Source organism: Apaloderma vittatum, unplaced genomic scaffold (genome assembly GCF_000703405.1).
Source record: "Apaloderma vittatum isolate BGI_N311 unplaced genomic scaffold, ASM70340v1 scaffold1806, whole genome shotgun sequence".
NCBI lineage: Eukaryota > Metazoa > Chordata > Aves > Trogoniformes > Trogonidae > Apaloderma > Apaloderma vittatum.
Window position 1 is genome coordinate 69,386 of NW_009722100.1, and position 27,091 is coordinate 96,476.

At 39.2% G+C, this 27,091-nt stretch overlaps 1 protein-coding gene across 1 annotated transcript in view; it reads left to right on the top strand.

The window, feature by feature from the left end:
- The window catches only part of WDFY4 (WDFY family member 4), a 136,639-nt gene that overhangs the window by 47,111 nt on the left and 62,437 nt on the right, over nucleotides 1-27,091 (top strand). Inside the window, 14 exon segments of the mRNA XM_009871628.1 lie at nucleotides 376-537; nucleotides 1,769-1,860; nucleotides 2,925-3,024; nucleotides 3,829-4,034; nucleotides 4,644-4,810; nucleotides 5,745-5,870; nucleotides 6,345-6,506; nucleotides 6,590-6,787; nucleotides 7,514-7,631; nucleotides 8,176-8,333; nucleotides 8,777-9,015; nucleotides 10,706-10,815; nucleotides 11,681-11,872; nucleotides 12,433-12,572. Coding sequence (XP_009869930.1) covers nucleotides 376-537; nucleotides 1,769-1,860; nucleotides 2,925-3,024; nucleotides 3,829-4,034; nucleotides 4,644-4,810; nucleotides 5,745-5,870; nucleotides 6,345-6,506; nucleotides 6,590-6,787; nucleotides 7,514-7,631; nucleotides 8,176-8,333; nucleotides 8,777-9,015; nucleotides 10,706-10,815; nucleotides 11,681-11,872; nucleotides 12,433-12,572 — 2,170 coding nt within the window.

Here is a 27,091-nt window from a genome sequence, read left to right on the forward strand (position 1 = left end):
TTTTTTTTTCCTGATGCCAGAAAGCTCTATGCAGAGCTGTCTGGTGTTTCTTGCTGAGTTTTACAGGAATAGCCTTTATTACCATCAACTCACTGCTTGAAAATTCAATAATGTTCTTTTCTTTGAACTCGTTGAATGTAGCAGTTTCTGGGGGAGAGGGCAAATGGGAAGGATGGAGATCACAAAACAAAGTCTTCAGATCTCCATCACTGACACATATTCAATTTGTCTGACAGTGTTTGAAAAGTTGCCAAGACAATATTAGAAGCCCAAGGTGCAAAGAATCAACACAACCTGAGAATCCTTTTAGCTGAAACCCAGCAAATTTGGTTCTTTCCAGTAACAGCTTTTAATAGTCCCTATGCTTTTTTACAGAGATGGATGTCAGAATGCTGCAGTTGCCTACCAGGTCCAAATGGTGCCCAAGCTCATTTTCCTCTTCAATGATCCTGAAATCAGTAACTCCAGGATCACTGTGGTCTGCACTATACTCTCCCATCTATTGCAAGGATGCTTTAACACAAGGGATGTTCTCAGGTAACCTTCAAGTCCATAACTCTCTCAGTTTTCAGATAAGTTACACTCCTGCCAGTGTTGAGCAGAGCTCTACAGCAGAACTTCCTTTACCTCATCTTTGGTAGGAGCCCCCAGATCTTTGGTAACTGCAGGATTCTCACTGATGAAAAACTCTTCATACCTTCCAGAGTTCAATCCAACCTTATATTTGTGTGAAGAAGGGCCGATGTGATGAAGAAGGGTCATGACCCTTACAATGATGGCACAAACAGTTCTGCTGGTGTGACTGGGACTACTCAAAGTTCATATTTAATATCTGGTTTCATTAAAGCCTACCCCTAAAGTACTGTAAACGCTATAGTGTGGCAACTTGGCCCCGGTCAACTACGAACCTAATCCTGTTGTTTTGGCTTACATCCCAGTAACTACCCTCTTTGTTCTAGAATGTCAATCAGTTCAGATATGTTAGTCAGGATTTCATAAAGCAAAGAATTTAAATCCTTGTTTGCTTTTCACAGAATGTAAGCACTGTTCCATTTTATATTCCCAGCCTAATTGCATCAGACTATAGTCTGAGGAATGTCCACACAGTGCTGTCTATGCCTGCCCAACTCCAGGGAAATGCACTGCACAGATGACAGTGTTGTTTTTAAAGTACTTTTTTCAAATAAAATATAGAAATAGAGCTGCATGTCAAACTTGTAGTCTCTGCAGTCAGCCTCTAGCTCTGTTGAAGAGTAGGAGTGCCTCTGGCACTGCAACGTGCTGGGGTCTCTGCTAGTCCCAGACTTGTAACACATCTAATGGAAATTGCTCTGTGGACCATTCCTTCAGAATAAGATGTGTTCTGTCCCTTAAGAAATACCCTTGTGGGAAGGAGGGCATTATGCACTTCCACTAAGTGCATAGGTCACATTAATCGACCCTTAAAACCAGGTAATGTGTTAAAGCAAACTGGAGAGAGATTGAAAAGAGATTACCAGTCCTCCTCCTTTAAAATCAAGAGATAGAGAACAGTGTTTCTATAGTAGAATAGATATTACTTGCATTTGTAGATAGACGTTGTTTTTATTTCCTTCCTGGTTTATGAACTTTTGCATTTCTATTTCAGCCCTGTTTCCGTAGTTATTGGAATTTCCAACGGTTCTGGTTAACACTCACCATTCATGAGTATTGAGATTTGTGTGTAATGTCAAAGTAATTAAACGAATGTCTTTCTGCTGACCCAAATACTTTCCTCCTTTTCTGCAAGGATTGGATTGTTCCTTGTTTACACTTTGAAACCTTCTTCGGTGGATGAAAATCAGATTTGCCTGGAAGGTGTGGCTGAGATGTCCAATGAAGGTGAGGAGTTACCTTTGGCGTTGGTGTTCTGATAGCTAAAGTACTTCCCTTCCTCCCCAGGGCATGATAAACCTTAAAGGCAACAAAATGCTTCTGCCTTCAGTGACAGGAAGAGACACAATTCAAATTACTTCATCTGGAAAGGGACAGGCTGCACTGAGGCAACCTGAAATAGTGGTAAAAAATTATATTGCTCCAAAGGCCTGATGTGAAGAGTAGTGGACAGTCACTCTGTATATGTCCAGGAAGGTCTCACCGCAAGGTCCTTCTTCTGCTAAGGGAGTTCCCTTTTGTGCTCTGTCTGCTAATAAGCCAGCTGAAATGTCCAGAGCCTACACGATGCTGAATTTCAAAGACACACACAGAGATGAAGGCCATTAAACTGAAATTGCCTCAAAACGAATACACTGGACTGTTACAAGAGATAAAGTTTCACTTGATGTCCTGGATTTTCTGTGAACACTTTGCTACATTTACAGTTGTAGTAGATAGTAATGTGGAGTTCTGCACTTTATGAAGTACTGATGGTTTTATTTCATTTTGCAGGGGGGGGAACTTCCAGTCAGCTGTCCTTTTCATTGCAATCTTTCACTTGAGACTATATTGGTTATTGCACCTCCAAACAATATATTATTATTTTAAGGAGACTCTGACAACTGTAGTTTATATATCACGATATAGATAGAGATCATCTGTCAGTGCTTAGTGGCCAATCCAGCCATAATATCTGACACACAGCTAGGCAGTACAAGTCAGACTGCCTGCTTACATTTGCCTCTCTAGTTAGCTTGAGATTGCTCCCTGTGGATTATTATTCATCATATAGTCTGAATGAGTTTTAAGTAACTCTAGAGAAAGGACTTTGACAATGTAAGCATTGGTCATTTCTGATGTTAGAAAGAATTTTTATGTCTAAAATCTGATGTCTGCATCTTTTTACTTTACAAAAGACTGATATATGCACTTCTACTGGGCTAATCTGGTGCAAACAAGGTTGTTCATCAAAGGAATGGAACATGTGTTTTGTCTCTTCATTACTCTTTATTACTTTCTAATATTTGTAGCCTTAAGCCAAACATCTGGAAAAACAATCTGGCTTCGAAATCAGTTACTGAAGATGCTGTTAGATGTAATGTGCTCAGACAAACTTCATCTGTCCTCTGAGTAAGTAGAAACAATTTAGGGAAGGCATAGGTAAGTGTCTCTGTCTTCTAGATTTCCTCTTTGCTAGTGCTTGACAAGGACTGAACACACAGATAATATTTGAATTTCAACAAAATATTAAGTAAGGGCAGACTGGATTCAGAGTTCTTTTTGGTCAGTCATTTACCTGGCATTCACACAGATGTGCAATCAGATCACACATCTGATATCCATCTTGAATAAAGTTTAATATTTTCAGAAAATATCTCAAAGGAACTTGGATATTGCTGTTTCTTGCATTGCAAGAGTTGAAGACATCCCAGATGTATTTGAAAATCAATTCAGTCAAATGTGGGATTACTTGCACCTCTCTGTTGTAGCCATGATCATGCAGTTACTCCACTTTTACCTTGTAGAACTGAAAGACAGAGTTCATAGTGCTGGGTGCTGTAACTGTGCGTATCTTCGTCTACTTAACTTCAAAATTTAAACTAGAATTTTGAATTTCATGAGTTGAAAGATCTAGTCTGTGATGTAGTTTACCTCAGTTATTCATGATGATGATGATACACTCTCTCTGAAGGAGCTTCATGTTAAATTTTTGTCTGGCAGTCATATAAGGTTGGATTTAGTGGGAATTCAGTGTCTTGAACTGTATGAATGAGTCTGTTAAATCTTCGTACTTCTGTGTTGCAGTACACCTTTAATCATATTTTCTCTAGAGAAAATTGAGCTTCTAAATCACTTAGAGATAATTTTAAATAAAATTTTCTTTCTCTCTTCCACATCTCCTTTCATGTTTTTTCATTTCTCTGTTTATCCTAGGCAACAAGAAGAGATATTTTTGGCACTAGGGCCAGACTGGTTTCTGCTGTTCACACAGAGCTACCTGCACCCTAGCACAGTTGTGCTAGGAATCAAGCTACTTCTGTGCTTCCTCCACAATCGTGTGCTGCTGAACAAATTCAAGGAGGGGATAGTGGCTGGGCGCTGGCTGGAAACCAGCTCTGTGGGGCTGAGTATTCTAATGGGTGCGTGTTGGTTTAATGCTCCTAAAACAATTCCTTGATCCAGCTCAGTGACAGGAGTGCACTGAAGTATATGATAGGAGAATTCTCACTGATCTCAGTAGACCAGGAATTAAAATTATTTTCTAGGGCAACCTTGTCCTAGTACAAGCTTTGCTGTGCTTGAGGAGTGGAAAGCATTGCTTCTTCTTTGCATAATAGTTGACATTTCTGATTAGCAGATGCAGGGAGACAGACCTTTGTCTTGCATAAAGTCAGACTAGCTGATAAGCTTATGAGGTGCTCAGATGTCAGCTTTTACCCCAAAACCTTCTGTTTCTTTAAGATTTGTTCAGCTTACTTTTTGATAACTAGACAGATGATCCTGAGAAAGGAAAGAAAAAGGAAGAATAATAATTCAGAGCTAGTCTCCTGTAACAAAAGTGATAGTGGGAATAATTGTTATGTGTTAGACTAAGTTTTGTAAATTGTTGATATTGCAGGCTAGCAGAGTACAGAGTGGCCTAGCACACAGATAAATGAGGTTAAAGTTGAGTCAGTAATCCTTCCTCTGATACAGCATTCATTTTTAGATACTTCCTCAGAATATTTTTCTCTTCTTTTCCTTCAAAGATAATTTAAAAACTCATCCTCCAGTGCCTGACAATGGCTTCTTGATTTCTGGGTTTTCTGTGTTGCAAAGATGTCTGAATGATCACGTCCATATCCCTGAGATTTACTTGCTTGTGGCAGGCCTCTTTCTGGCAACTCCACAGTTTGAACCACCTGAAGAAGCCAAGGTATGAAAAAAAAAAAAAGTAAAAATAGACAAACATGAAGCTGCTGTTGCTTTACCACTACTTTGGCATTTTGTGGCCTTTTCTGTGGGAGGATTCTCAGGCAAGTTAACCTTACTTGGTTTTTGTGGTAGTTAAAATTAATCATTCATACTTGAAAAATAATGGAAGTTAACTTCGGTCTAAGGAAATTTGTGTTCAGAAAAACCTTGTTCATACAGATCTTAAATGCTATTTAGCTATCCTAATTTGGAAGGTAATTCAGATTAGCTTCTCTGTCCTTACATTGTCAAGACTCATTAAAATCTCAGAATTTTTGGATTTGGGTACTTTTCCCCAGTATCCTGAGAAGCTATAAGGCATTTTTGCCCTGGCAGTGACAAAGATATATTTCAGAAAATTATAATCCATTAATTCTATCCTGGAGAAACATATTTAATAGGAGGGAGAGGAACTGCTGGAATCATAGAATGGCCTAGGCTGGAAGGGACCTTAGAGATCATTTTAATCCAGCCTTCGTGTCACCAGGGACGCCACCTCTCGACTAGATCAGGCAACACATGGGGACTGAACAGGAATTGAACCCTCAACCTTGGCATTGTTAGCACCACGCTCCACTGACTGAGCTAACCTGCCCCCTCTGGAGATGAAGATGTTTTAGGGTTTTTTTTATGTGGAGAGAGCAGGCATTGGTTTTGATGTATTGCATACCATTACAGACTTGTAAAATGGTTTGGACTGGAAGGGACCTTAAAGATCATTTTGTTCCAACCTCCATGACATAGGCTGGGACACCTTCTACTAGACCAGATTGCTTGAAAGCCTCATCCAACCTAGGCTTGAAAACTTCCAGGGAAAGCTGGAAGAGAGCCCAGCTTCTCTGGGCAACCTGATATGTTTGCTATCTCTTCTCAATATATCTTTCCTTCTACTGTAGAAAGATCTTGAGTCTATGTTGCAGTGGATCTTGCAGCACCATCTTACAGAGAATGTCCTCAAAATTGGGCTGTGTGCAGAGGCAGCTGCTTTGTTGCTGGAAATGGTTAGAGTCATCATGGACAAGGTAAGGATTTTGTCACAAGGACAGAGCAGTGTAAATTGCAGAATAAACTGCCTGAGAGTGTCAGATGTCAGTGGCAGTCTTCACCTGTAACGCCCAGCCTTCCTATGCCCTCAGGGCAATACTGAGCATAACAGTGAGCTGGGATTTCCAAGTGTCAGCACAGCTATAGGCCTGCTTTATATTATGTAGCAGATGATGTGACAGACTCACGTTTAAGAACTTCTGAACACAGAGATGGATCTTAGCCACAGCATTACCCATTTTGTATTCTCGATGATGAGGATATTCCACTTTTCTGATTGGATCTATCTTCCATCTATGAGCTCAGAGTTGGCTGCTTGTGCTTTGCCTGACTTCTCTGTGGCTCTATAATGTTTGTTGAGTTGTTTAGGAATACCTAGAGGGGAGCAAAAATGAGCTTATATGACTGAGAGAAATGCTGCCTTCACTAGATGCAAATCTGTCTGTTTTCAGCCTATTGCAGATGCAGAAGCCTCCTGGGAGATTGCCTATCCGGAGAACATTATCCAGTTTCTGTGCTTGATCTATCACAGTTATACACAGGACCCCATGTGGCACTGTCCTGAAATCTTGAAAACTTTGGCTATGGTTGCTTTCCACTCTGGACCACCCAAGGTATCTGCATCAGAGCTAGCACAAGACCTTAAGATCAGAGATGGATTATCAGGAAAAAAACAATTTGCTATTTGCTTCCACAGGGAGGCTCTGAAGGCCTTTTGACTCCTGATGGTCCAGCCATTGCCGAAGGGAAAGGCTGTGTTGATCCATCCTCTCTGCCGCTCCTACCACACCCTGCTAAGAAACAAGTGTGGGATTTTATGCGAGCCCTCCTGAAGGACAGTCTTCTCAACATCCCAGCAAACAAACAAGGGCATCCACTTGAGCTGCTTCTTGAGGTCTCTCTTGTAGTCATTGACATATAGGCTTTGCTGCTCTATCCTGCAGTCAGGGTGAAAGGATGGGAGTTATCCTGCTAGCAACCTAGTCGAAAAAGTGCTAACAGTGACAAAGAGGTGTATTCAGTCAACATTTTCAACAGTCTAGGATAAGACTGGGATTCCACCTCTTAGAGAGCATGCACTACATCCTGGCAGATCTGGACAGCTTATTTAGGGGAACGGAATTCCTACCTTTTCAACAAGTTAAAAAAAAGCCTTTTCTGCCTGCTCTGCATTCATGTGAACTAAGAAAATGTTGTCCCTAGACAACAACAAAGGTATTTTTTGGACAACATTTACTATTGAAGTAAAGGCATGAAGACAGTCCCTTTTCGATAGTAATATCTGCTTGTCATTAGAGTCCTTGAGCTTGTTGAGAAGGGAAGATTTCACATAGAGCATTCCTGTATACCTATTTCTGAGACAACAATTTTTTTTCAATGCTCAAATAAACCAAAACCAACTGTCTCTACTTTTACTGCAGATTAAGCTGTAGCAGTGCTGGGAAGGGTCAGAGTAGCCTGAAGAAAGGGAAAATGGAAAATTTAGGCTTCAGCTCCAAATCTGAATCTTCGACAGGCATAATCTGCAAAGATCCAATGAAATCAAAGGCTGAAGGTGAATTTGCGTCTGATTTCCTGGCTGTTTTCCTACTGTACTAATACATGTATGGTCATTATATAGGCTTCTCCAGAGGATGCCACCAGTGAGCAGAAAAGGTATTTTCAAACAGAAGTTTTGCTCTCTGCCATGGATGTCTTCTATGTTACTGGCCAAGGTGAGGGAAAAACAAGACCAAGAGGTGAGTGGTGAGAATCAGATTGTTAGCTGTGTTTAGTATGTAGTTGTAATTCCTAGAAAGGTTTGGAAGTAGTAGCTAGGACAGTTCAGCTCAGCAGACTGGACTGTCTATTCACTCCTGCTGTAGGCCAGTTTGCATGAATTACTGTAGTTTTACTGTTTTTCTAGAGAGCATCTTCACTTTTTTACCTCTTTTTGAGAACAGATTCTGAACATTAAAGAGGGAGAATTTAGAAAGAAACCTAGGTTTACTCTTGAATGCTTCTGGATACAACCCCAAAGACTTAGAAAGGAGAGCAGCAGCAACTAAGTTATTAGTTGGACAAGATCTTCATTATAACATTTTAGTGAGATTGGTTTTGTCCTTAGGATGGAACCATCATTTCCAGTATAAGTAAGTTATTTCTGCTAGATATAGAGTTTTCTTAGACATGTCCCAGCTCTGAGACATTATGGCATGAGACTGTTCCTTCTCAGGTCTGGTAACATCACATGTCACATTTCATCTCATTTTGGAATAATCAACCCTCTTTTATCCTCTCCAGGAAGCAACAATCCTCATGGCACTTCAGAATCAGCTGCACCTGTATCCATGATGAATATTACTTATTTCACTCAGAAGCTGGTTGAGAAGCTGAACAGCCGAATGTTTGCTGCTGACCCCAAGCAAATCCTAATCTTCATCGCCAAAGAGATTATGAGGGCGAGTCACATGAGATTTTTTCCAACTGTTACCAGCATGTTGTAAAGTGCTGTTTCACACTGGGATTGTGATACCACAATTCTCAAGAGGATGGCTGTAATAAATCTGACAATCGTGATTATTTCTTTTTTCTTGCATGAGCACATAAGAGCTCTATATGACAATCAGAGTTGGTGGTGCGTTGTAAAAAGGGGTTAGTTAGCTCTTTTGTGCCACTGTTTGTTGGCTACATACATGCTGCTGAACTGGTGTAAATTAATCTCTTTCACAGTTCTGGGGACTTCAGCAGAAATACAGAAACATTGAATTAGTATCAAACAGGTAGTTCAGGGAAATTTTGCTGAAATAATCTTGCAACAGCTTAAATCAAGTGAGAGGAGCTGATCCTTGGGGAGAGAGTTCTCTGAACAAGCCAAGTACTCTGCTGTTTTGTGTTTTCACAGGTCATAGAAAGCTCCATTTCTCAAAAGGAAGTTTTCCTCAGTGCCCTGTACAGCTGTCTGAACAGAGCCGTCCTGTACTGCCTATCCAGACCACAGCAATCACTGCCTGAACAGCTTAATGTCTTGAACACTCTCAATGTCCTGCAGGAGCAGTGGGACATTATTTTTGCAACTTACAACTCAAATAATAATTTTGTCATCTGCCTAATGTACTGCCTTTGCCAACTGAATTTGGGCAGGTACAAATGTTCATCTCAGTATAAAGTTTGTTTCTGTGCTCTTATCTACGGGAGTGGGTGCAGAGGAGGAAATGTCACAAAACTTGCACATTTTATATTTTTGGGAATCACTAAACTAAATTGCTAAGCTAAACTAAGGACTCTGGAGGTAGCATATGTACTGTATCCTAGTAAGAATTTCACCCATTGAGCTTGCTGTTCTGCAGATTTAAAGCACAATTCTGCTTTAAAGTAGGAAAATCTTCTCTGATTTGGTGTCTGTTTATGTGGCAGAGTAAAACCACTTGGGAAAAGATGGTTGTTTTCTTTATACACAAAAAAAAATTGAAAAAACAAGAACAGAAATATTTTGACGTAATTTTTTATCATTTAGTTAGGAGAAGAGGGAGGTTACTAATGTGCTCAGTATTTTGGAGGCAATGAATTGTCTTAAAGCAAGAAAGTGGAAGGGATAAAATATTCTTCAATCAGAAGGTTATTTTTTCTCCTTGAAATACTAGCAAGCAAAAAATTTCTTACCACCTCTTCTGCTCAGAGGCAGGCTAGTATTTGTGTTTGTGGGTATAATAAGCAAGGGATGTTAATAGCATAACTTTTTATTTTTTTTTCATTTTGAAAAGGATGCTTCATTTCAGAGACGAAGAGACAAGCTTGCGTGTTTGTCTAAGCAGAAGTCTTAAACTTGCACATAGGTTTAACTGATACTCTTTAATAATTAAAGCATCTGTTTTACTCATCCAACATTTCTAGCAGCTTACTCACTTTGGAGTAGTAGCTGCAGTTAACAAGTTTGAACTAATTTCAGTGATGTTGGTTCACAAGCTCATCATTAAAATGAGAATCTGGAAATCTTCCCGTGGTTTGGGCTAGAATCACTCTACAAGCACACATATGGCCATTCTTTGAGACATCTGCATGGGCTAATTCAGGAAGACTTTTCTGATGCAGTAGCTATTCTTGTGTGGATATATTTAAAACATATATAAAACTGCATGGATCTTGTGAACCTTTCTTTTATGGCTGTTGTTACTTGGATCTGAGCTGCAATGTCCTAGCTGTACTGAAGTTTTGCCATTGACTGTCCCATGTTTACAGTTGAAAGAACATAGTTTGTTACTAGTGGCTATATATAATATATATACTATTGACAGTACTTCTGTGACCAAGTCCAGATTGTCTGGATGCCTTGACTAAGCCGGTTGCATTTATCGTAGTTATTACTGCTGTGCTAAAATTCCTAAATTTACGTACTGACTGGTAGATTATCTGACATACACTCTACCCCCAAAGCAGTGCTAACTCTTTTCGGCAATGGTGATGTTCTCAATTATAAACACTTCTACATGATACTAATATCACGGTGCTAAAGTTTGCAGCGTTTTTGTGCTGAGTGCTTTATAAACTGAATGAATAATTATTGGTGGAAAGCACTTGACTAAGTAAGCAGTTCAGATGTTAGCGTATGGCAAGGCAGTGTTTCCAACATAGTGGGAGATACTTCTAGGTAAGAAATTCAGAGCGAAGAGACGGCATACAAGATACTCAGGGGAGGTGCAAGAAATATTGGAAATATTGATCTACTAAGTGAATCAAGTGGAAGTGAATGTGGAGAAATAGCTTTAGCTTCTTTTAGCTTTTTCACTGTCTTCATTTTGGTTTCCTCATATACTTTTTTTTTTTTTTGTCACAGCCATCCAGAAGGTTTTGGGGTCGATGCAAAACCAAAGCTGGCTTCATATCGCCAAATTTTCCTCGCACCCAGTGAAGAGGAAAAGGGCAGTCTGCCTACTCCAGATGATGGTAATTTATGGTACATGTTGCCTTTGGCTCACAGAGCAGGGAAGTATCTGGCCTACACAGTTACCAGCCTGTATGGAAATGTTGCCATATCATATGGAGATTTCTTCCCCATGTTTTGGCCAGTATCAGTGTCCAGATATATACTATTTGTAGCTTCTTTCTTATTTTTTTTTTCTTCAAGACCTCTACAGAGCTTGTGTCTGTCTGAACACAGGAAGAAATGATTTGCTTTTAAAAGACAGACATGACAAAATTTGGGCTGGATTCAGTGAGGGGGCTATCAGCTGAACCCTGTGAAAGAATGATGCCCTTTTTCCTTTTTTTTTTTTTTATATATATATATATTGGCCAAGATATGATCATAGAATCACAGAATGGCTTAAGATGGAAGAGACCTTAAACATAATCTAATCCAACCTCCCTGAAATGGGCAGGTATACCTGAACCATATAAGTCTGATTTGCAGGGAAACACAGCAAAACAGCTCAGTACTTCCTTGCACAGCATCCTGTTTCTGTGTTAAATTGTGTCACAACCTGGTTTCCTTTCCCCCACCATTTTTAATGATGCTTGGCAACATAAAGGAATGTCCTTTATGTGCATAGCATTCTATGTTTGATAAGAAGATCATAAAAATTCTGATGACATGATTTTCCAAGGCAGAAATAAGTTAGAATCATCTGTCACTCCTACCTATTTTTTTTCAGGAAGTTGAAACATTGCTTAGAACCTATGGAGTAACTCCACTGATTCCAGGAGTTACTCCGGACCAATGCTGTTCCAAATGAGATGATTTTGCTTTGTCTGCTGCTTGACTTGTTACAGAAAAAACAATTCTTCATTTGTAGTTTATTTTGTTTCTTAGTCCATCAGGAAATTCTGAGAACAGTTGAAATCATCTGGAAGCAGCTCATCTCTCAAAGGCAGCAGGCTCTGGAGGACACTTACAAGATGGATCTTTCTATAAAAGGAAATGACAAAGAAAGGGACATGAAGATAATGGAGATCACTCCTTTATGGGAAGAAATTATGACAAAAGCTTGGCAACACTTAATAGGTCTTTGTTCTTTTATGAAACACTAATTGTAGCAAGCAAAGATATTGCAGTAAATGTAGTGCTTACTGGAAAGCCACTGATTCCTCAGTTATACCCTTCCTCTGTACATCACTTGCTAGATAAAGCAGATTCTCAGTCTTTCTCATCCAGGATTGTGATTGCTTTCTATGTCATGCCCCAGCCCTTCTGTAATCACCTGGTGGTGCTGTAGGGCTCTTGCTGTACTGCCAGAAAGAGAAATCTCCTTGGATAATTGAATCCCATAGGAGACTTTAAAAGGGGAGAATATTTGGGTGAAGGAGGGCATCCCAATGTGTTTAGTGCTGCAGCGAGTCAAAGTTCATGTCTGTATAATGAAACTGGTCTATGGCAGACCTCTGTGAGGCTTTTAAATAAAGACTCAGAGAGTGCGTGTCAATTCAATGTTTGTCTTATAAATAGAAGGATAATTCAGCTAGAGTGAGGAACTGCCATGTTGTTGTATCTTGTACAATGGGGATAGAAAACCTCTACTTCAACTTGAAGTCTTACAAACTTTTTTTGTCTGTTCTGGCCCACAGCATCTGAAAAAAAGCTTCTCCAGAGTAAAGCAGGGCCAAGCCTGTCACAGAGCAAGCACAGTTCCTGGAGTGAAAGCCTCTCTTCAGCTATTAGGTTGATGCCTGGACGAAACTCAAAGGAAATTACATGCAAATCTGAGGTAACTTCTGCCCTTTGTCTTTTCTGGCTCTGTCACCAGCCTGCCTTTGGTATCGCTCTGGAGAGTTTGTCTGGACTTGAGGAGTTTCTGAGTGTGCCGGTTGACACGCTCCGCGGTAAACTAGACATGTACTGCAGTTAAGGTTCCTGATCTAGATTGCTAGAAATAATCACTAAGAAATAGACATTGATCTGAAGAACATTATTTTGCAGTCTTACTGTATAGTGTATTAATGTGAACTTTTGGCATGAGGCCTAATTATTGCACTGGAAAGGAAAAACCTGGGCAGCTCATGTGTGTTTGCTCTTACTGGGCTCTGCTTGGGTCAGAGCACAGTGAGCAGATGCTGGCTTTATTGCTACTTTTGACTTACATCCTTATGTAAACCTTGTCCTTCAGACACTGAGTTAGTAGAAAGGATCCAGTATTACCATAGTACTATCCTTCAATTTTTTATGCAATATGAAGTGTTAAAGGTCAAAATTTTGGTTTAGCCTCAAGAGATAGGGAGACAAGTGCTTACACAAACCAGGGTTGGATCTGGAGAGTGTGCAGCATTGTTACTGCCAGCGATGCAGCTAGTTTGTCTTTTCTATGTGCAAGCTTCTCCTTTGAGAGAAAGGGTCATTTCCATGCTTTTTCTGGGTGTTTTTCAAAAAAAAAGACAACCCAAATAAAAAGCTCAAATTAGATGTTACTTTTTTAAGTGTGTTAGGACTATAGGGTGGGGCAGAAGTGCACTGACAGAATATTCAGAGCTTTGGACCGAACTTGTTTTACTGCAATGCTGAACATATTAAGGTCTTTTCTTCTCCTGCTAAGGAGACGGTGAGTCTGTTACAGCACCAGTTTAAGGAGTCTAAAGTCACTAGCTCAACCTATAGCAGATCGCAGATTTATCCCCAGTGACGACTGGTTCACTTCTAGGTGTCTTGATCAGGAAGAATATGATACCAAAGCAATGTGTTTGGTAGTACCTTAGTGAGCTGCAAGTTTTTTCTCAGCACGCCACAGCATCCTTCTCAAACCTTAAAATCACTTTGCTGCTTACAGAATGAGACAGTTTTTCCCAGGTACATATGTAGACTGTGATGTCATACTACAAGAGCATCAACTATTTGCCCTGGGGTCTGTTTAATTATTTTTTAAAATTAATTTTGATTATTACAGCTGATTACACCTCAGTGAGCAATGTAATTGATATTTGTAAATGTATCCCAAGGAACATTTTGTACAACATGCTTTTGCTGTTGAAGGTTAAAGACTCCGTTATTGGTTTTTCCCTAAATATGCCCACATCATTAGTTCCTCCAGTGAAAAGGTTGCCATCTGGAAAAGGCAGCACTGAAACATTATTCAGGCACAAGTGCATGAAATTGGTGTTTCTGCATCTTCTGTCTCTCTTCTGCAAGGAAGCGGCTTGTAATTAAAGGAGCTGGGTTTGGAGGAAACATTACTCATTTGGTGTTATTCCTTATCATGTCAAGAACTGACAGCTCCGCAGCTCTGATAAATTGTTCCTCTCAACGAGATGCGAAGCTACAGTTCCAAATGTTCTTCTCTGATCTCCCTCTCCCCCTTCCTCTCTCCAGTCTGTCTTTGAAAGAGTTTGACGAATTTTTCAGAGAGTTGAAATCTAAGAGGAAGAAAATTAATGTCATTGCTCCTTGACAGCTCTCTTTATACACTTTACAAGCAACATATAAGGTGGGAGCACAAGTTACATTAAAAATAAATAGTATTTGTGCTCCCAACTCATATTTTTGACCTCACTTTGATAGTCACTTTTAAAAGTGTTGTAATGTGATTTTGTATCATTTGCTGTGCTGCAGGGGCTTTCTGTATTCACTCAGGAAAAAATCTCGAGATATTGGCCTCTGGCTTCACTACTGCTAGTTACAGATCTATGTCCTGCAGCAATAGGCACCTGCATGAAACTTTGAGATAAAAGGAAAAGTAGCAATATAAGGCACATAGTGAGAGACAAAGCCTTTAAATCCCATGGTAAAATAAAAATCTTTGCGTTTACTGAGAGATAAGCACATTTGTTCCTACCTGAGCAAAATTTATTAAATTTGAGAAATGTGTAGAAATTCAGCCAGGATTTCAAATCTTTGCCCAGTAGAATGAAGAAATGGGTTGGTTACTGGGTTATTAATTCGATTTGTTTATTGACTGAAAGTAAACAAAGAATTTGAAGCAGTGGTAGCATTTGCTGCAGATTAGGAAAACAACAAAACACCCCCCTCAAGCCTATCAACTTTTTCCCTGATGCCCTTTGCAAGATAGCAAGAGTGCTTTTGAGACACAATCCTCAATCTGAAAAACAGCAAAATTAAAATTATTCACTCCTTTGATCAAGCCCCACGTCTCTGCTGTACTTTCAGTCAGGATCTCTAGCACCAGTGAAGGCAATTCCCTGCTATTTGGTGGCAAACATCAGAATTAGCAATCAGAGGCAGCTGTGTTTTCCCCATACTTCTGAATCCACTTTGCCATCTCATGCTCTGCTCTGTACTTTGTCTGGGAGGCATGATCATTCCAAAAGGGGAGAGCGTGATCACATTTCTGGTAGAATGCTATTTTGTTCTTTCCTGAAACTCTGAGTAGCCATGCAGGAGCAAGAGGAGCACTGTACAAAATCAGATTTTTAAAAAATTTTTTAAAAATCTTACTGCTGACAGAATTGGGTAAATTTGCCCTCAGTGCAGTCTATAAGATGCTAAATACAGTGCCAAAGGTTTCTAAATCATTGACTTCTGTGTTTCAAAGCAAGCCTTTTGAACTCTTGCTCTTTCTTCTCCCTTTCTCCCTCAGTATCCCTCCTCTCCGCGATTTTGCCCTCATAATCTAGGATATGTAGTTAATTTTTAGGTTAGCAACTACTGAATGTTTTTGTCATCTTCAACAAGGGACCACTAACAATCATAATTCAGTAAATTGTAAATCAGTCAACAGCATCTACCAACAGCTTCTACCATGTAGCATCCTGAGGCTCTTCCTTAAGGATGAGTGCCCAAGCAAGGTTGTGAGCAGCACACTTCTAACTGTTCTAAGACACGGTGCCTCATATAATTGTTATTATCTACAAGAAATGCAGAGCCTCTGGAGTTTTACAGCAGGCCTGATCGTATCAGTCCTCTCCTGTTGTTTAGGTTCTTTAATTACATTCCTCTGTGCCAGAGGCCTATATACTTTGAGAAGATGAAATAGAAAAGGTCTTATTAACCCCAGTTTTCAGAACAAAGAGGATAACAGAGACCTCCTAACTTGTGATTGCAAAACTAGAAGCTACAATCGGATTTTAGTTAACAAACATACATTTGTGAAGACAGCTACAGACAGAGAGTCAGCATCTGACCTCCTTGGTACTGGTTTTGTCACTCTATCCGCTGCAAGAGAATTCCTCTTAGTTAAGTGATGGGACAATTTAGCCTTTGAACTCTAAGGATTTTTGAGCAGTTTGGGTAACTTACTTTCTGTTCTTCCTTCCTTAGCATGTGCAAGGTCACTGCAGAGCTAGTGACAAAAAAAGGCATTTAATGGTGTAGCTCCACAAACCAGAAAATACTAGGTACTAATTTTGGCTTGACTGAGAGTGACTCATTTTTCTTTAGCTGGCTTTCTAGTAAGAGCTCATCTCTTCAGCTTACTTTCATAAGCAGCATGCAGATTGTTAACCTCCCACCAAATCTGTAAAAAGTAGCTGTATCAATGTGTTAGCCAGAGCCTTCTTTGTCTCTGTGGATAACTTTCTGCAGTCTGGAGTTCCAAGAAAAGATCTCTTGGCTGAGACTTAAGTCACTGTTAGACACAGAATCTACTTCAGTTTGTATTGAAAAATCTTCCTCCTAATGTTTTAAAATGTAATATTTTGTTTATACTGATGGCTAAGTGTTCTTGATGTACCCGTTGAAAAGAAACTACAAGTTCATTAACTCATTTTGGAAAGTGAGTTATATGTCCTGCTTTTAACACGGAGCAAGAACATAGTGACATGACCAAGAACCACTTGAATTCTGCATGGTTTCCTAACAACAGATACCCTTGGCTGAAATAATAACAAATGTCTCTTGGGCAAGCTCCAATGCAAGTTGTCAAGTCCTGCCTCTATACTTAAATTTCCTAGAGGAAGAAAGACAGCCTCTCAAATTTCTTCTAGGGGTTAACGTTGCTTTTGAAGTCTGAGAAAGACTGAGGTGTATTTCAAACAACATGTTATTTTGAAGTCTTTCAGACTTTCTTTAGTTTTAGATTTACAAGAATTTATTTTTTTTTAACTTTCTTGTGTGTTAATTCACCATCTATATCTTAGGCCAGCATAAGTCTCTGCATCAACACTTTCAGGAATTTTTTAATGTGTTTTGTAGAGTGCTAGGACTTACCTAGTACAAATAGTAGCTGCACCACTGATAAAGAATTAGTCCTGTCTGGGTCAGGGCTCTCACCCTGCATGATTCTGTCAGAAAAAAGTACCAAGGCTTCATTTGCTCCTGGCTGTCAAGTCTTGCTTCACACTTTTTGCAGCCATCTTTACAGATTTTGCATTAGGTTCAAGGGAAAAGGGAGAAAAAACCTGCTCTAAATTAATAGTTACAGTCCTACGCACACATTATTGAATGATGTGCCTGTGTGCAAATCTACGTTTAGAGTGTAGTTTTAAACAAGGCTTTTCAAGCAGAAGTGTTCGATGTTGTACTGGAAGACTACCAAGCTGGTAAAGGGCTTAGAACATAAGTCTTATGAGGAAAGGCTGAGGGATCTGGGGTGGTTTAGCCTAGAGAGGAGGAGATTGAGGGGAGACGTCATCACTCCCTTCAGCTACCTGATGGGAGGTTGTAGAGAGTCAAGGCTTGGTCTGTTCTCACTGTTGGAGAGTGATAGGACGAGGGGAAACTGATTTAAATTGCGCCAGGGGAGGTTCAGGTTAGATATTAAGAAGAATTTCTTTACTGAAAGGGTTGTCAGCCATTGGAACAGGCTGCCCAGGGAGGTGGTTGGCTCACCGTCCCTGGAAGTGTTTAAGAGATAGGTGGATGTTGCATTGGGGTGCGTAGCTTAGTAGTTTGATAGGGCTGGGACAAAGGCTGGACTCGATGATCTTCAAGGTCTCTTCCAGCTGATACGATTCTATGATTCTGTGCTGTATTCCTAGGCTCTTGTTAGGACACAGAAGACAGCCCCAGGGCATAAAGACACTGTTAGCTCAAAATGCTGTATGTCAGTGGATTTTGATTTCTGTAAGAAAGAAGCTTTATCTCAAGTTGGGGGATATGAATTTACAGAGACTAGGATGTTATCACCCAAGATGGGAGTGGCAATATGAGCAGCTGAACCCAGAGCTAAATAGTGGACCAGGGCCTTCAAACACTAACTACTTATTTCCAGCATTGTTATAGCATCTTACAATAGCTAACTGTAAAATCAAGGCTGATGCTGACCAGCCTGGATTTGCAAACAATAGTAGAACCACCGTATAGGAGTGTAGTTGTGGAACGTGGGGAGGCATGTGAGGTGGTGAAAAGAATAGCAAGGTTGAACAAAAAGAGCTTGCTGATTTGAGATGACGGAGGGACAAGCTCAACTTACCAGTTCATGGCAGGTGAAATGAGGAAGACAGAAATATTTGAAATAAAATCACAACTATTACTTGAACAAATATTTTCTTACCAGTCACTCAGTGGCTCTTTTATCAGCTTTTCAATTTAAAATATAAAACAAGCAAACATATAATGGTATTTCTTTGTAATGATCATTTTTTGTGTAACATCTTTATCTTCATAATAAAAGGATAATTAACATCACTAATTATCTAATTAAGTTCATTAACTATCCACCAACAATGCACCGTGAAGTTGACATTATGTTCTTCTGTCAACAAATGCTTTGATTTCTTAGGAAGTAATTAAAATGTAAATTAGCATGTCATTAAATGCACAAGGGAAGTTTGGAATCAAATATTCATTTCAAAACTGCTCATAGCACACTTTTTTTTTTACTTCAATGAAAGCAGGCACTTTACTATTAATGATGTATATTAAACAATTTCCATTATAATATTATTATCTTCTTGAATAACAGGCTCAAAGCTAAATTACAGTATGCTGCAGGAAGCTGGAAAAACTTTCTTTAACTTTGAACAAAGAAAGTTTTATGTCCTCTTAAGTGGATTTCTGAGACTGTTCTCATTTATCATTTTCAGATTGTTTACAAGATCATAAAGAAATAATCCACCAGGTCAATATGATAAGAACTGCACAAAAACATAAAATGCAGAACTATCTAATTTTATGTAAATTACCAAACTTTCTAAAAGTAATTGAAGAAAACTGTTTAACAAATAAGTTGGAATGTAGAAGTTGTACGATGTTGAATACAAATTATTAGCCTAACTCAGATCCACAGTCTGTCTCCTAATAATCCAGTACTAGTTGCTACAGGAGATGGTGTATGACAGCACAATATGCTGTAAAAAATCTGTCCTAGGAAAACTGTTCCTTTCTTGATTTTTATCAGTTTCATCTTAAAAATCTGAAATACAAGAAATAATAACCCTTACAAATCTTTCTGTAGGTGTCTATTCAGAGGGATTTTTTCCTGGGTTTTACTGTGTTTTTGTTTGTGGGTTTTTTTCTTTAACTCTATGTCCTGTGGCAGTAAAGTTCCTTCATTTAATTACATATTTTGTGAAAAGATGTTTTCTTTTATGTTTCCTGCATACTTTTTAAAAATATATTTTTGCCTTTCAAGCTAGACATTGTGTTTGGTTCAGATTTAAGCCTGGATATAGAATTTCAGCAAGTGGAGTTTAATGTTTAAAGCTGTTGGCATTGAAATCTCATCTTTCAGAAGGTGCTGGTTACAGAGTTTTATTTTCACGATGATGCCAAATGAGTTGAATGGTGTTAATGTGGATGAAAGTTTTATTTTGTTGCAGAGAAACCCTAGAAACAAGTGGTAGCCACTGAAATAGATTTCTTTTTCTCTGATGAATATATGAGCAAATAATTTTCCATGCTTCTTTGTTCAAAAATGTCTGTTTTCTTCCAGAATTTTGATGCAACATTTAATTTCTAATAATTGTTTGACTTAAGTTGCTTCATATGGATTGTTTGATTTAAAAGCCTGAAGAAGCAATTTAAACCAAATCAAACATATTTTTGTTTTAAAACTATGGGTGGAATCAACATTCTCATCCACAGTTTCCCTTAAGAAAATATTTTTCCATTCTTCTTTATTTTTCAAGTTCTATGTTTGTTCCATTTTAAAACACAAATAAAACTCTTTTTTTTTCCATTTATGCTATTTACTTTTAGAAATCTTTATAAGGAAAATAATTGTGACCAAATTTTCCTATCAAAAAGTTATGAGTTTGTATGATGTCTCATCTTATTCAGGGAGCAGTACAAAATGCACGTAGGAGTACGGATCCCCAGAAAATTAAGTATGAGTTTCAGACAGCAGGACTGAAAATAACTCGGGGTGTAAACTTGATGGTGGTATGTGTAAGTAGAGAACAGGAAATCAGGGGAGGTCCTAGAAATCTCTGCAAGATAAACTTAAATGTTTTTCCTAAGAGAAGGTATAGGATACTAACCTATGCCGAAGTCTGTGACCATTCATTTATTCTTGTTCTCATCTTTGCTGGCCAATTTAAAGATAAAGCCTGGATGTGCCTGTCTCTGTTCTATTCATGTTTTCTGCTGCAGAGTAGCCCATATAGTCCAGGATAGTTATATAGGTACTAAAATAATCCAGAAGAAATTTTGTCACCTTTAAACGCATGTCATTTTAGGATAACTGATAATTTTAGGGGTCAGGGAAGAAAAGTTTCTTTGTATACTGTACTCTGAACTCTAAGCATACACTAATGTTTACAAAATTCTTTCATCAGCTAAAGGACTAGAAACGTACATTTTCTTAAATGAAAGCCATGATTCAAATGTAATCAGAAAACACCAGAGCATGAGGCTTTCAGATATAAGCATCAAGATACTAGGTAATAAAGCCCTAAGCTACATGCACCTGTAGGACTTCATAGAAAAACACCATTTTAAATAGAAATAAGAAAATGGCAAGTAAGAAGAAATGAAGACAAGAGAGGTCGCATTGCTATTTCCCATAATGCCACTCCGATCTTCACCTTTCACTAGAGGTAAAAGCTAATACCTCTGCTATAACAGGATGACAACTGAGCCCTCAAGAGATTGACTGAATTATCCCAAAGTCAGAGAAGTCATTTTCAGAGACAGGATTAAAGAACAAACATGTCTAGCCTCCCATTGTCCTTTTTTGCTATTAGAAGACACATTGTCGTCTCTCTCAGGAATCCATCTCTTTACTAGTATCGTCTGTGGAAGGAGTGTTTGTGTATGCGTGCATATATGCATACGTACATGTAGTTGCTGTAGAAGTAGACATGCCTCTGCTGCCTGAGTTTAGCTGATAAATACACTGTGGAAGTCTCATCACATGTACACCATACTTTGGGTTTATCCTCTTGAAACCCATCCCTGTGTGTGGGTACATTTATGATGCACTAAAATATGGAGGTTTTTCTCATTAAGTTTGCTATTCCCCAACCAACTGGTGATGCCAGGAATTCATCCATGATCCTTAGGAGCAGTTGGCACTGTGCATTAGCCTCCTAGTGGGTGGAGGCATGAAGCTTCCATGCAACACTTAACTGCTGGAACTACAGTCTGTTGACAAGTTAAATGAATTTTGGCAAAGCAACAGTAAAATCCACATGGCAATAGCAATTTTGTGATTCAAAAGAGCCTGCAGTCAACTCTCAGTGTGGAGAGTGTATGCAAAAGATTAGGATAAACTCCTCTTTAATCTGCTAGGAAAACTTTATCTGACTTAGCTTTATGCTCATTACCTGGTGACTAATAAAGAAATTTTTCCTCTTATGCAATGAGCCCACTCACTTTCTAATGCATAGCCAATTACTTGAAAAATAGTCTGGTAGCAAGATGGGTGGCATACTGTTTGCACAGGGTAGCAGTGTACCTGGTCTCTGATTCACTGTGTTAGATTTAGTAGCAATAGTAGACCTGGTGATGTTATACAGATTGTCCCTAAATCTGAATAAAACAGGGCTGGTGAACTGGAGACTTCACTCAGCTCTGGTAATCTACTATAACACTCAGATTCATGTCTGCAAAACTGCCATGCCAGCTGTAATCCTATCCTCTGCTCGTGAGGCTGATGAAGAAGGGATTGATTTTATTCTCTGTGATTTAGCAGGAAAGGACCAGAAATACTGGGCTTTAATTGCCCGTGTCAGGACAGGAAATTCTGATTAGATGTGTGGAAAAAGGAGGAACATGAGAACTGGAGCACTGAAAGGTAGTTTTCACACCTTGAAAGGGTTTAGGCTCAGAACTTAACTGCTGACAATCTGGCTTTGTAGCTATGTAAGTCATAACGGTTCAGGAATTTTCCAGTAAGAAGATTATTGGATAGTGACTGCAAAATTCAATCACTTTTGTGATAAAGTGTCTGCTTCCTGACTAAGTCACATCACAAGTGACAGGAGATCCATGCTGGTCAGGGCCTGTAGTCCAGAGGACAGAGCTGGGATATGGGGCTCCTGAGAGGAGCGATGCTGCACCATAGGTGGAGGCCATTTACTATTTTTGGTGCTGGGGAATACTTAAGTAAAACTGAAAACTTGCTCTTTATAAAATGGCATTTCCTTAGTGTTTTATTTTGTCAGAAAAGCAACCTTTCTGTTTGATTCAGGATAGAATCATAGAATGCACTGAGTTGGAAGGGACCTTTAAAGGTCATCTAGTCCAACCTCCCTCCAGTGAGCAGGGACATCTTTAACTAGAACGGGTTTCTCAGAGCCCCATCAAGCCTGACATCGAATGCCTCCAGGAGTGGGGCCTCCGTCATCTCTCTGGACAACCTGTTCCAGTGTTTCACCACCCTCAGAATCATGTCATTTTTCTTATTGTAGTGATACTAATGTCCTGCTTCCCTCTTCAGTCATCACCCGCAGATGTTTCAAGCATGTTCAATTGCTACTTAAGGCTCAAATGCTACATATGTATTATGTGTATGTTTGTACCTTAAATGCTTGGATTAAAGGCAAATCTACCCCCCTTCAGTAACAGACAACCTGTATATAAAAATTGCAAGGTATATTTACAAGCACATCCTGAAATACAGTGGTTTTCTTAAATCAGGATCATCAAATCTGTTCCTGTGAGGCAGGAACCATGTAGAATTGTGAAAACCCAGGTCAGAGGAATAAGATATATGGACTTTTCCTCTGATATATTGTATCTCGTAAATCAACTACAAGAATACGATCTGCCACTGGCAACATAAGAGTAGAAGGGATTCCCGAACTGATTTGTCAAATTGTTTCCTCTTCCCACTATTGCATCCTGTCACCATATCCATCCTCTTTGTGGGCTTATCAGGCTGTTTCAAATGAATTCAGGTTGAGTTTGTCCCATCACATACTCCACTCCCCCACAAGCAGGTTATAGTAGCAGAATGTTCCAGAAACTCACCTTCCTCATCTGTAAGCAGAAGACTTTCACCTCTTTCATACAGACTTCTGAGATGGACTGGTAAGAAGTTCAGAAGAATAGTGGTTTGGGGGTTTTCTTGTTATAGCTGTAGTGCTATATGAATGCTCGTACTGTGTATTTATAATATTAGACTAATATCACTAGCTCTAGTCCTCACCAACAGATGACTATAACATATCCTTCAAAACAAGTGTGTGATGATCTCACTATCATCCATGGGACTATTCACTTGGCACAGCGAGAGATCTGGATATCTGGGCTTTCCTTTTGCCTCTTCCAAGTCCAAAATTACTTTGTCTCTGAGTTTGTTTTTATTTTTAAGAACCTTGGCACACACGTGTGTGTGTGTTCTGTAATACAACACATGGCCTTTAACTCCCCAAAGAAAGCCTCAAAGTACAGGGCCCCAATGACATAATATGTCTTTAGGAAAGAATTGTGGCATATATGGCATCTGTATCAGGCAGTATGAGTTTATTATGGCAAGCCTGAATATTTATGGGGTACAAAAGTGTTAAGTTCATTTATGTATATACAAATAATAAAAATATCATACATAAAAAAATCCAGAGCTCAGAGACAGTTGTTAACTTAGAAGTCATACCTCAGCCTTTTATCTTTTTCTTCCATTTTCCCTTTTCCCCATTTCTCTTCTACTGTTTCTTATTTCAAGCAGCCTTTCAATTGCTTTAGTTGAAAGAAAATATACAAAATTCATTCTCTGGTTTTGTTTTGCATGCGGATTTCTCTGTTAGCCAACATTTTTCTTCTTACTGCTTTTACCTTTCTGCAGTGCTAATAATTTTCTCTCTGATTTGCATGAGTTCTCCATGAAGAGATTGTTGGTTATTTTGGGGGGTTTTTTTGCCTTTTTTTTTTTTTTTTAATAATAGGGAAATTGGTTGTGAATTCCACCAACTTTTCAAGCTCTAAATATATTGGCTGGGGATTCTGAGGCAGCAAAACAACCTACTACTTAGAACGTGATTGTCTAAGGCTGGAAAGAAGAGAAGTTTGTATAAAAATAAAAAGACTTAAAGCACAGTATAATTCTCCGATTTTTAGGCCAGGATGGATCAATATGTCCTTTTAGTCTGCTCCTTCACTAGAGTCCTGATTTTCTTCACATGAAACTCAAAATTATCCAACCTGACTTATTGTTTTTGTTCAAGATAGGTGTTAAGCTGTGGCACTGCTTTATATAATCTACTGCATAAAAAGTTTCCATTTTTAAGGGATAGCCACCTATTACTTTTAATAGGAACTGTTTATTTGTTAGAAACTTGTTTGCACTAGTTGTTCCTTAGCATTACAGTGTACTTGTTCTGAGTACTTAATAAATAATAGCCTAGTCCATATACTCTGTGTTTACTAAATATATTTTTCAGATTTTTTTTGTCTATTGATTTGGTTTGGTTTTGGTTTTTTTCCAATCACAGTCATCTCCAATTTTGTTAACTGTTTGTTTAATTTCTCAACCAAATGGTTTTCCTGTGGGGATGATCATCAGGGACATGTTCATCTGGTTGAAGATGGCTAGTTACAGCTGATTTGGAAGTCGAAGTGTTTAGTCTCCAGTTTACCAAACACAGCTAGCAGAATTTTTCCTTCTTAGGACATGTCATGTGTTTCAAATGTTAGGACCTGAGCCAGTGAAGTCAATGAGGATCTTTTCCATGTGGGCTTCGACCTTAGGGGTCTGATAGGTGACCATGAGTGAAATACAGACTATGAGCAACTTTGAAACAGCTCCCAGCAGAGCACTGACTTGACTTGAATAGCCTATGGGTATCTGAAATGATTGTTCACACCTGGAGGAATTAATTGTCTATTCTGAATAGCTCTACGTCCACACAGAGCTGGCATCTCAGCTCTTCTGTACTGAGCTTGACTCAACAGCACGGAGACGCTGTTGCTTTCTAGGTCAGTCTTTATGGGAGTTTTATATGAATTATGGAATAGTTTTGTGAGGCCGCAACTGTGATTACAGGTTTAATGATGCTTTAAACAAACAAAAATGTAATGGCTTTCATCAGTGTAAAACAGGAGCTTCCTGCAGGGAGACACCAATAAATGTGACTTCACGGCAGGGGTACAGACCTGGCTGGCAGCCAGCAGTAATCGGCACACCACATAGACCTCGTGTGTTAACTTAATTATAGCACAATGCAAACAGCAGCTAGACAGTTTGCTGTGAGGAATCACTGCCAGCGTGGCACATAGTCCATGCATTTAAAAGTTACCCATCTGATCCATGACTTTAGGCAGGGAGAGGCTGCAACTTTCATAGCCAGTTTAGCTTCATGCTGGGACTTAGAGCAATCTCACCTTTGTCAAGGAAGCTTGGGTGGACACGAGAGCCTTTGAATGGCACTGAGTGCACTCTAACCTCTCATGTAAAATCTCTGGACAACTTCTGCCTTCTCTGCCACCTCTGATCCCCAGGAATTTATCAAAGGAACAGATAATTCTGCTACTCTCTGTAATGCAGTTAATGGTCAGCCACTTTTATTTTCTTTTTTTTAATTCATTTAACGGCTTTGGTGTGCATATTGTAAGTTCCTAGGAGAGACAAGCAATCTTATTTTGCCTTCAAAATCATGTTCAAGTAAGACTGCATCCTTCCTACATATTTGTCTGGCACATGATATATACATTTATGGTTTGTTTGTATACTATGACTTTTCAGGTTCTGTTTCTTTCAGTAATGATTGGGAACATCATCCTGAGTCAGGTCCTAATTTGCTGTACCACTGACTTTGGGAAAAGAAAGTCAGTCTTTCAGAGAGCTTTTGGTTTGGAACATTTTAAAGGAAGTATGCCCAGAGGAATAAGCATGGCATCATGTAGTTGTAACAAGATAGCTAGAATCTTTTTTCCAGGAGATACACTGTCGAACAGCAGAATTTTTACCTGTGACTGTTTGTGAGAAGGCTGTGATACTGAACTCCTCCCAGTAGCTACTTGTCAGCAGTCACATGAAGAGATACTGGGCAAGGAAAGGAACAGATGAAGCAGCTATCCTTGTGTTTGCATAGAAAATCTGAGTTACAAGACTGTAGAACAGTCCCATGAGTGCTGGACAGCGTGTCAAAGCAGAGTCATGTGCTCGTTCTTCAGTCGCCTTCATGTAATAAGAGAAAACAAGACAGTAACTTACTCAGCAGTTGTTCAGTGCTTCAGCTATGCACACTCCTTTCCATATCCTTTGTCTCTCTGATCAGGCAAAAAAAAATGTCATGAGAACAAATACTTCAAGTTGCTCTGGAACCTAGAAATTCATAGATGGCTAGGAGAAAGGGGAGAACAAACCTAGCATTTTCAAAGCTGAAAGCTTGGGTTTTGTTCAGCTTTAACAGATGAGTTTGAGGAATTAGTATGATAGTGAATGTCGTAGGTTGTATTATGTTGTTTTTTACATGATGGTAGTTTGGCACCCGAGGATGTTCGCTGAGTTTAATAATGTTTCTGCTGATCTTTTCGAAAAGGAGGCTCAGATAGGAAGCACTGTTTGAAATTCTCTGATTTATGTTCTGTATAGGTCCTGGCTATGTGAACATTGTGACCCCAAAACCTGTGGGTCTTGGTAGGAGTAAGTAAGAGAATGAAGCCCATTTCATTTCCCTACTCCCTGAGATTAAGGGTCCCACCACACTGGACCAGTGTTCATGATCTTAGCCTGTGTATCTCTGAGGTTGGTAGCATAGCTTGTATTTTGTGGTTGGACAGGTAGTGGTTTAGGGCTGCTGCGTGTCTTGCTGTAGACCACATAATAACCTGTTTGCAGAATGGGGAACACAACTCATAATCTCTTGACAGCAGTTGGTCAGTGTTGTTCTTGCACAGACATCCTTAGCTTGAGAATTTCATTCCAGTAAAACAACAGATAAAATGTATGACTCTTAATGTGGGTTTGCTGTACTTTGAGTGTAGTGCATTCTGGAAAGAAAGGAGAAGTTGTCAGGA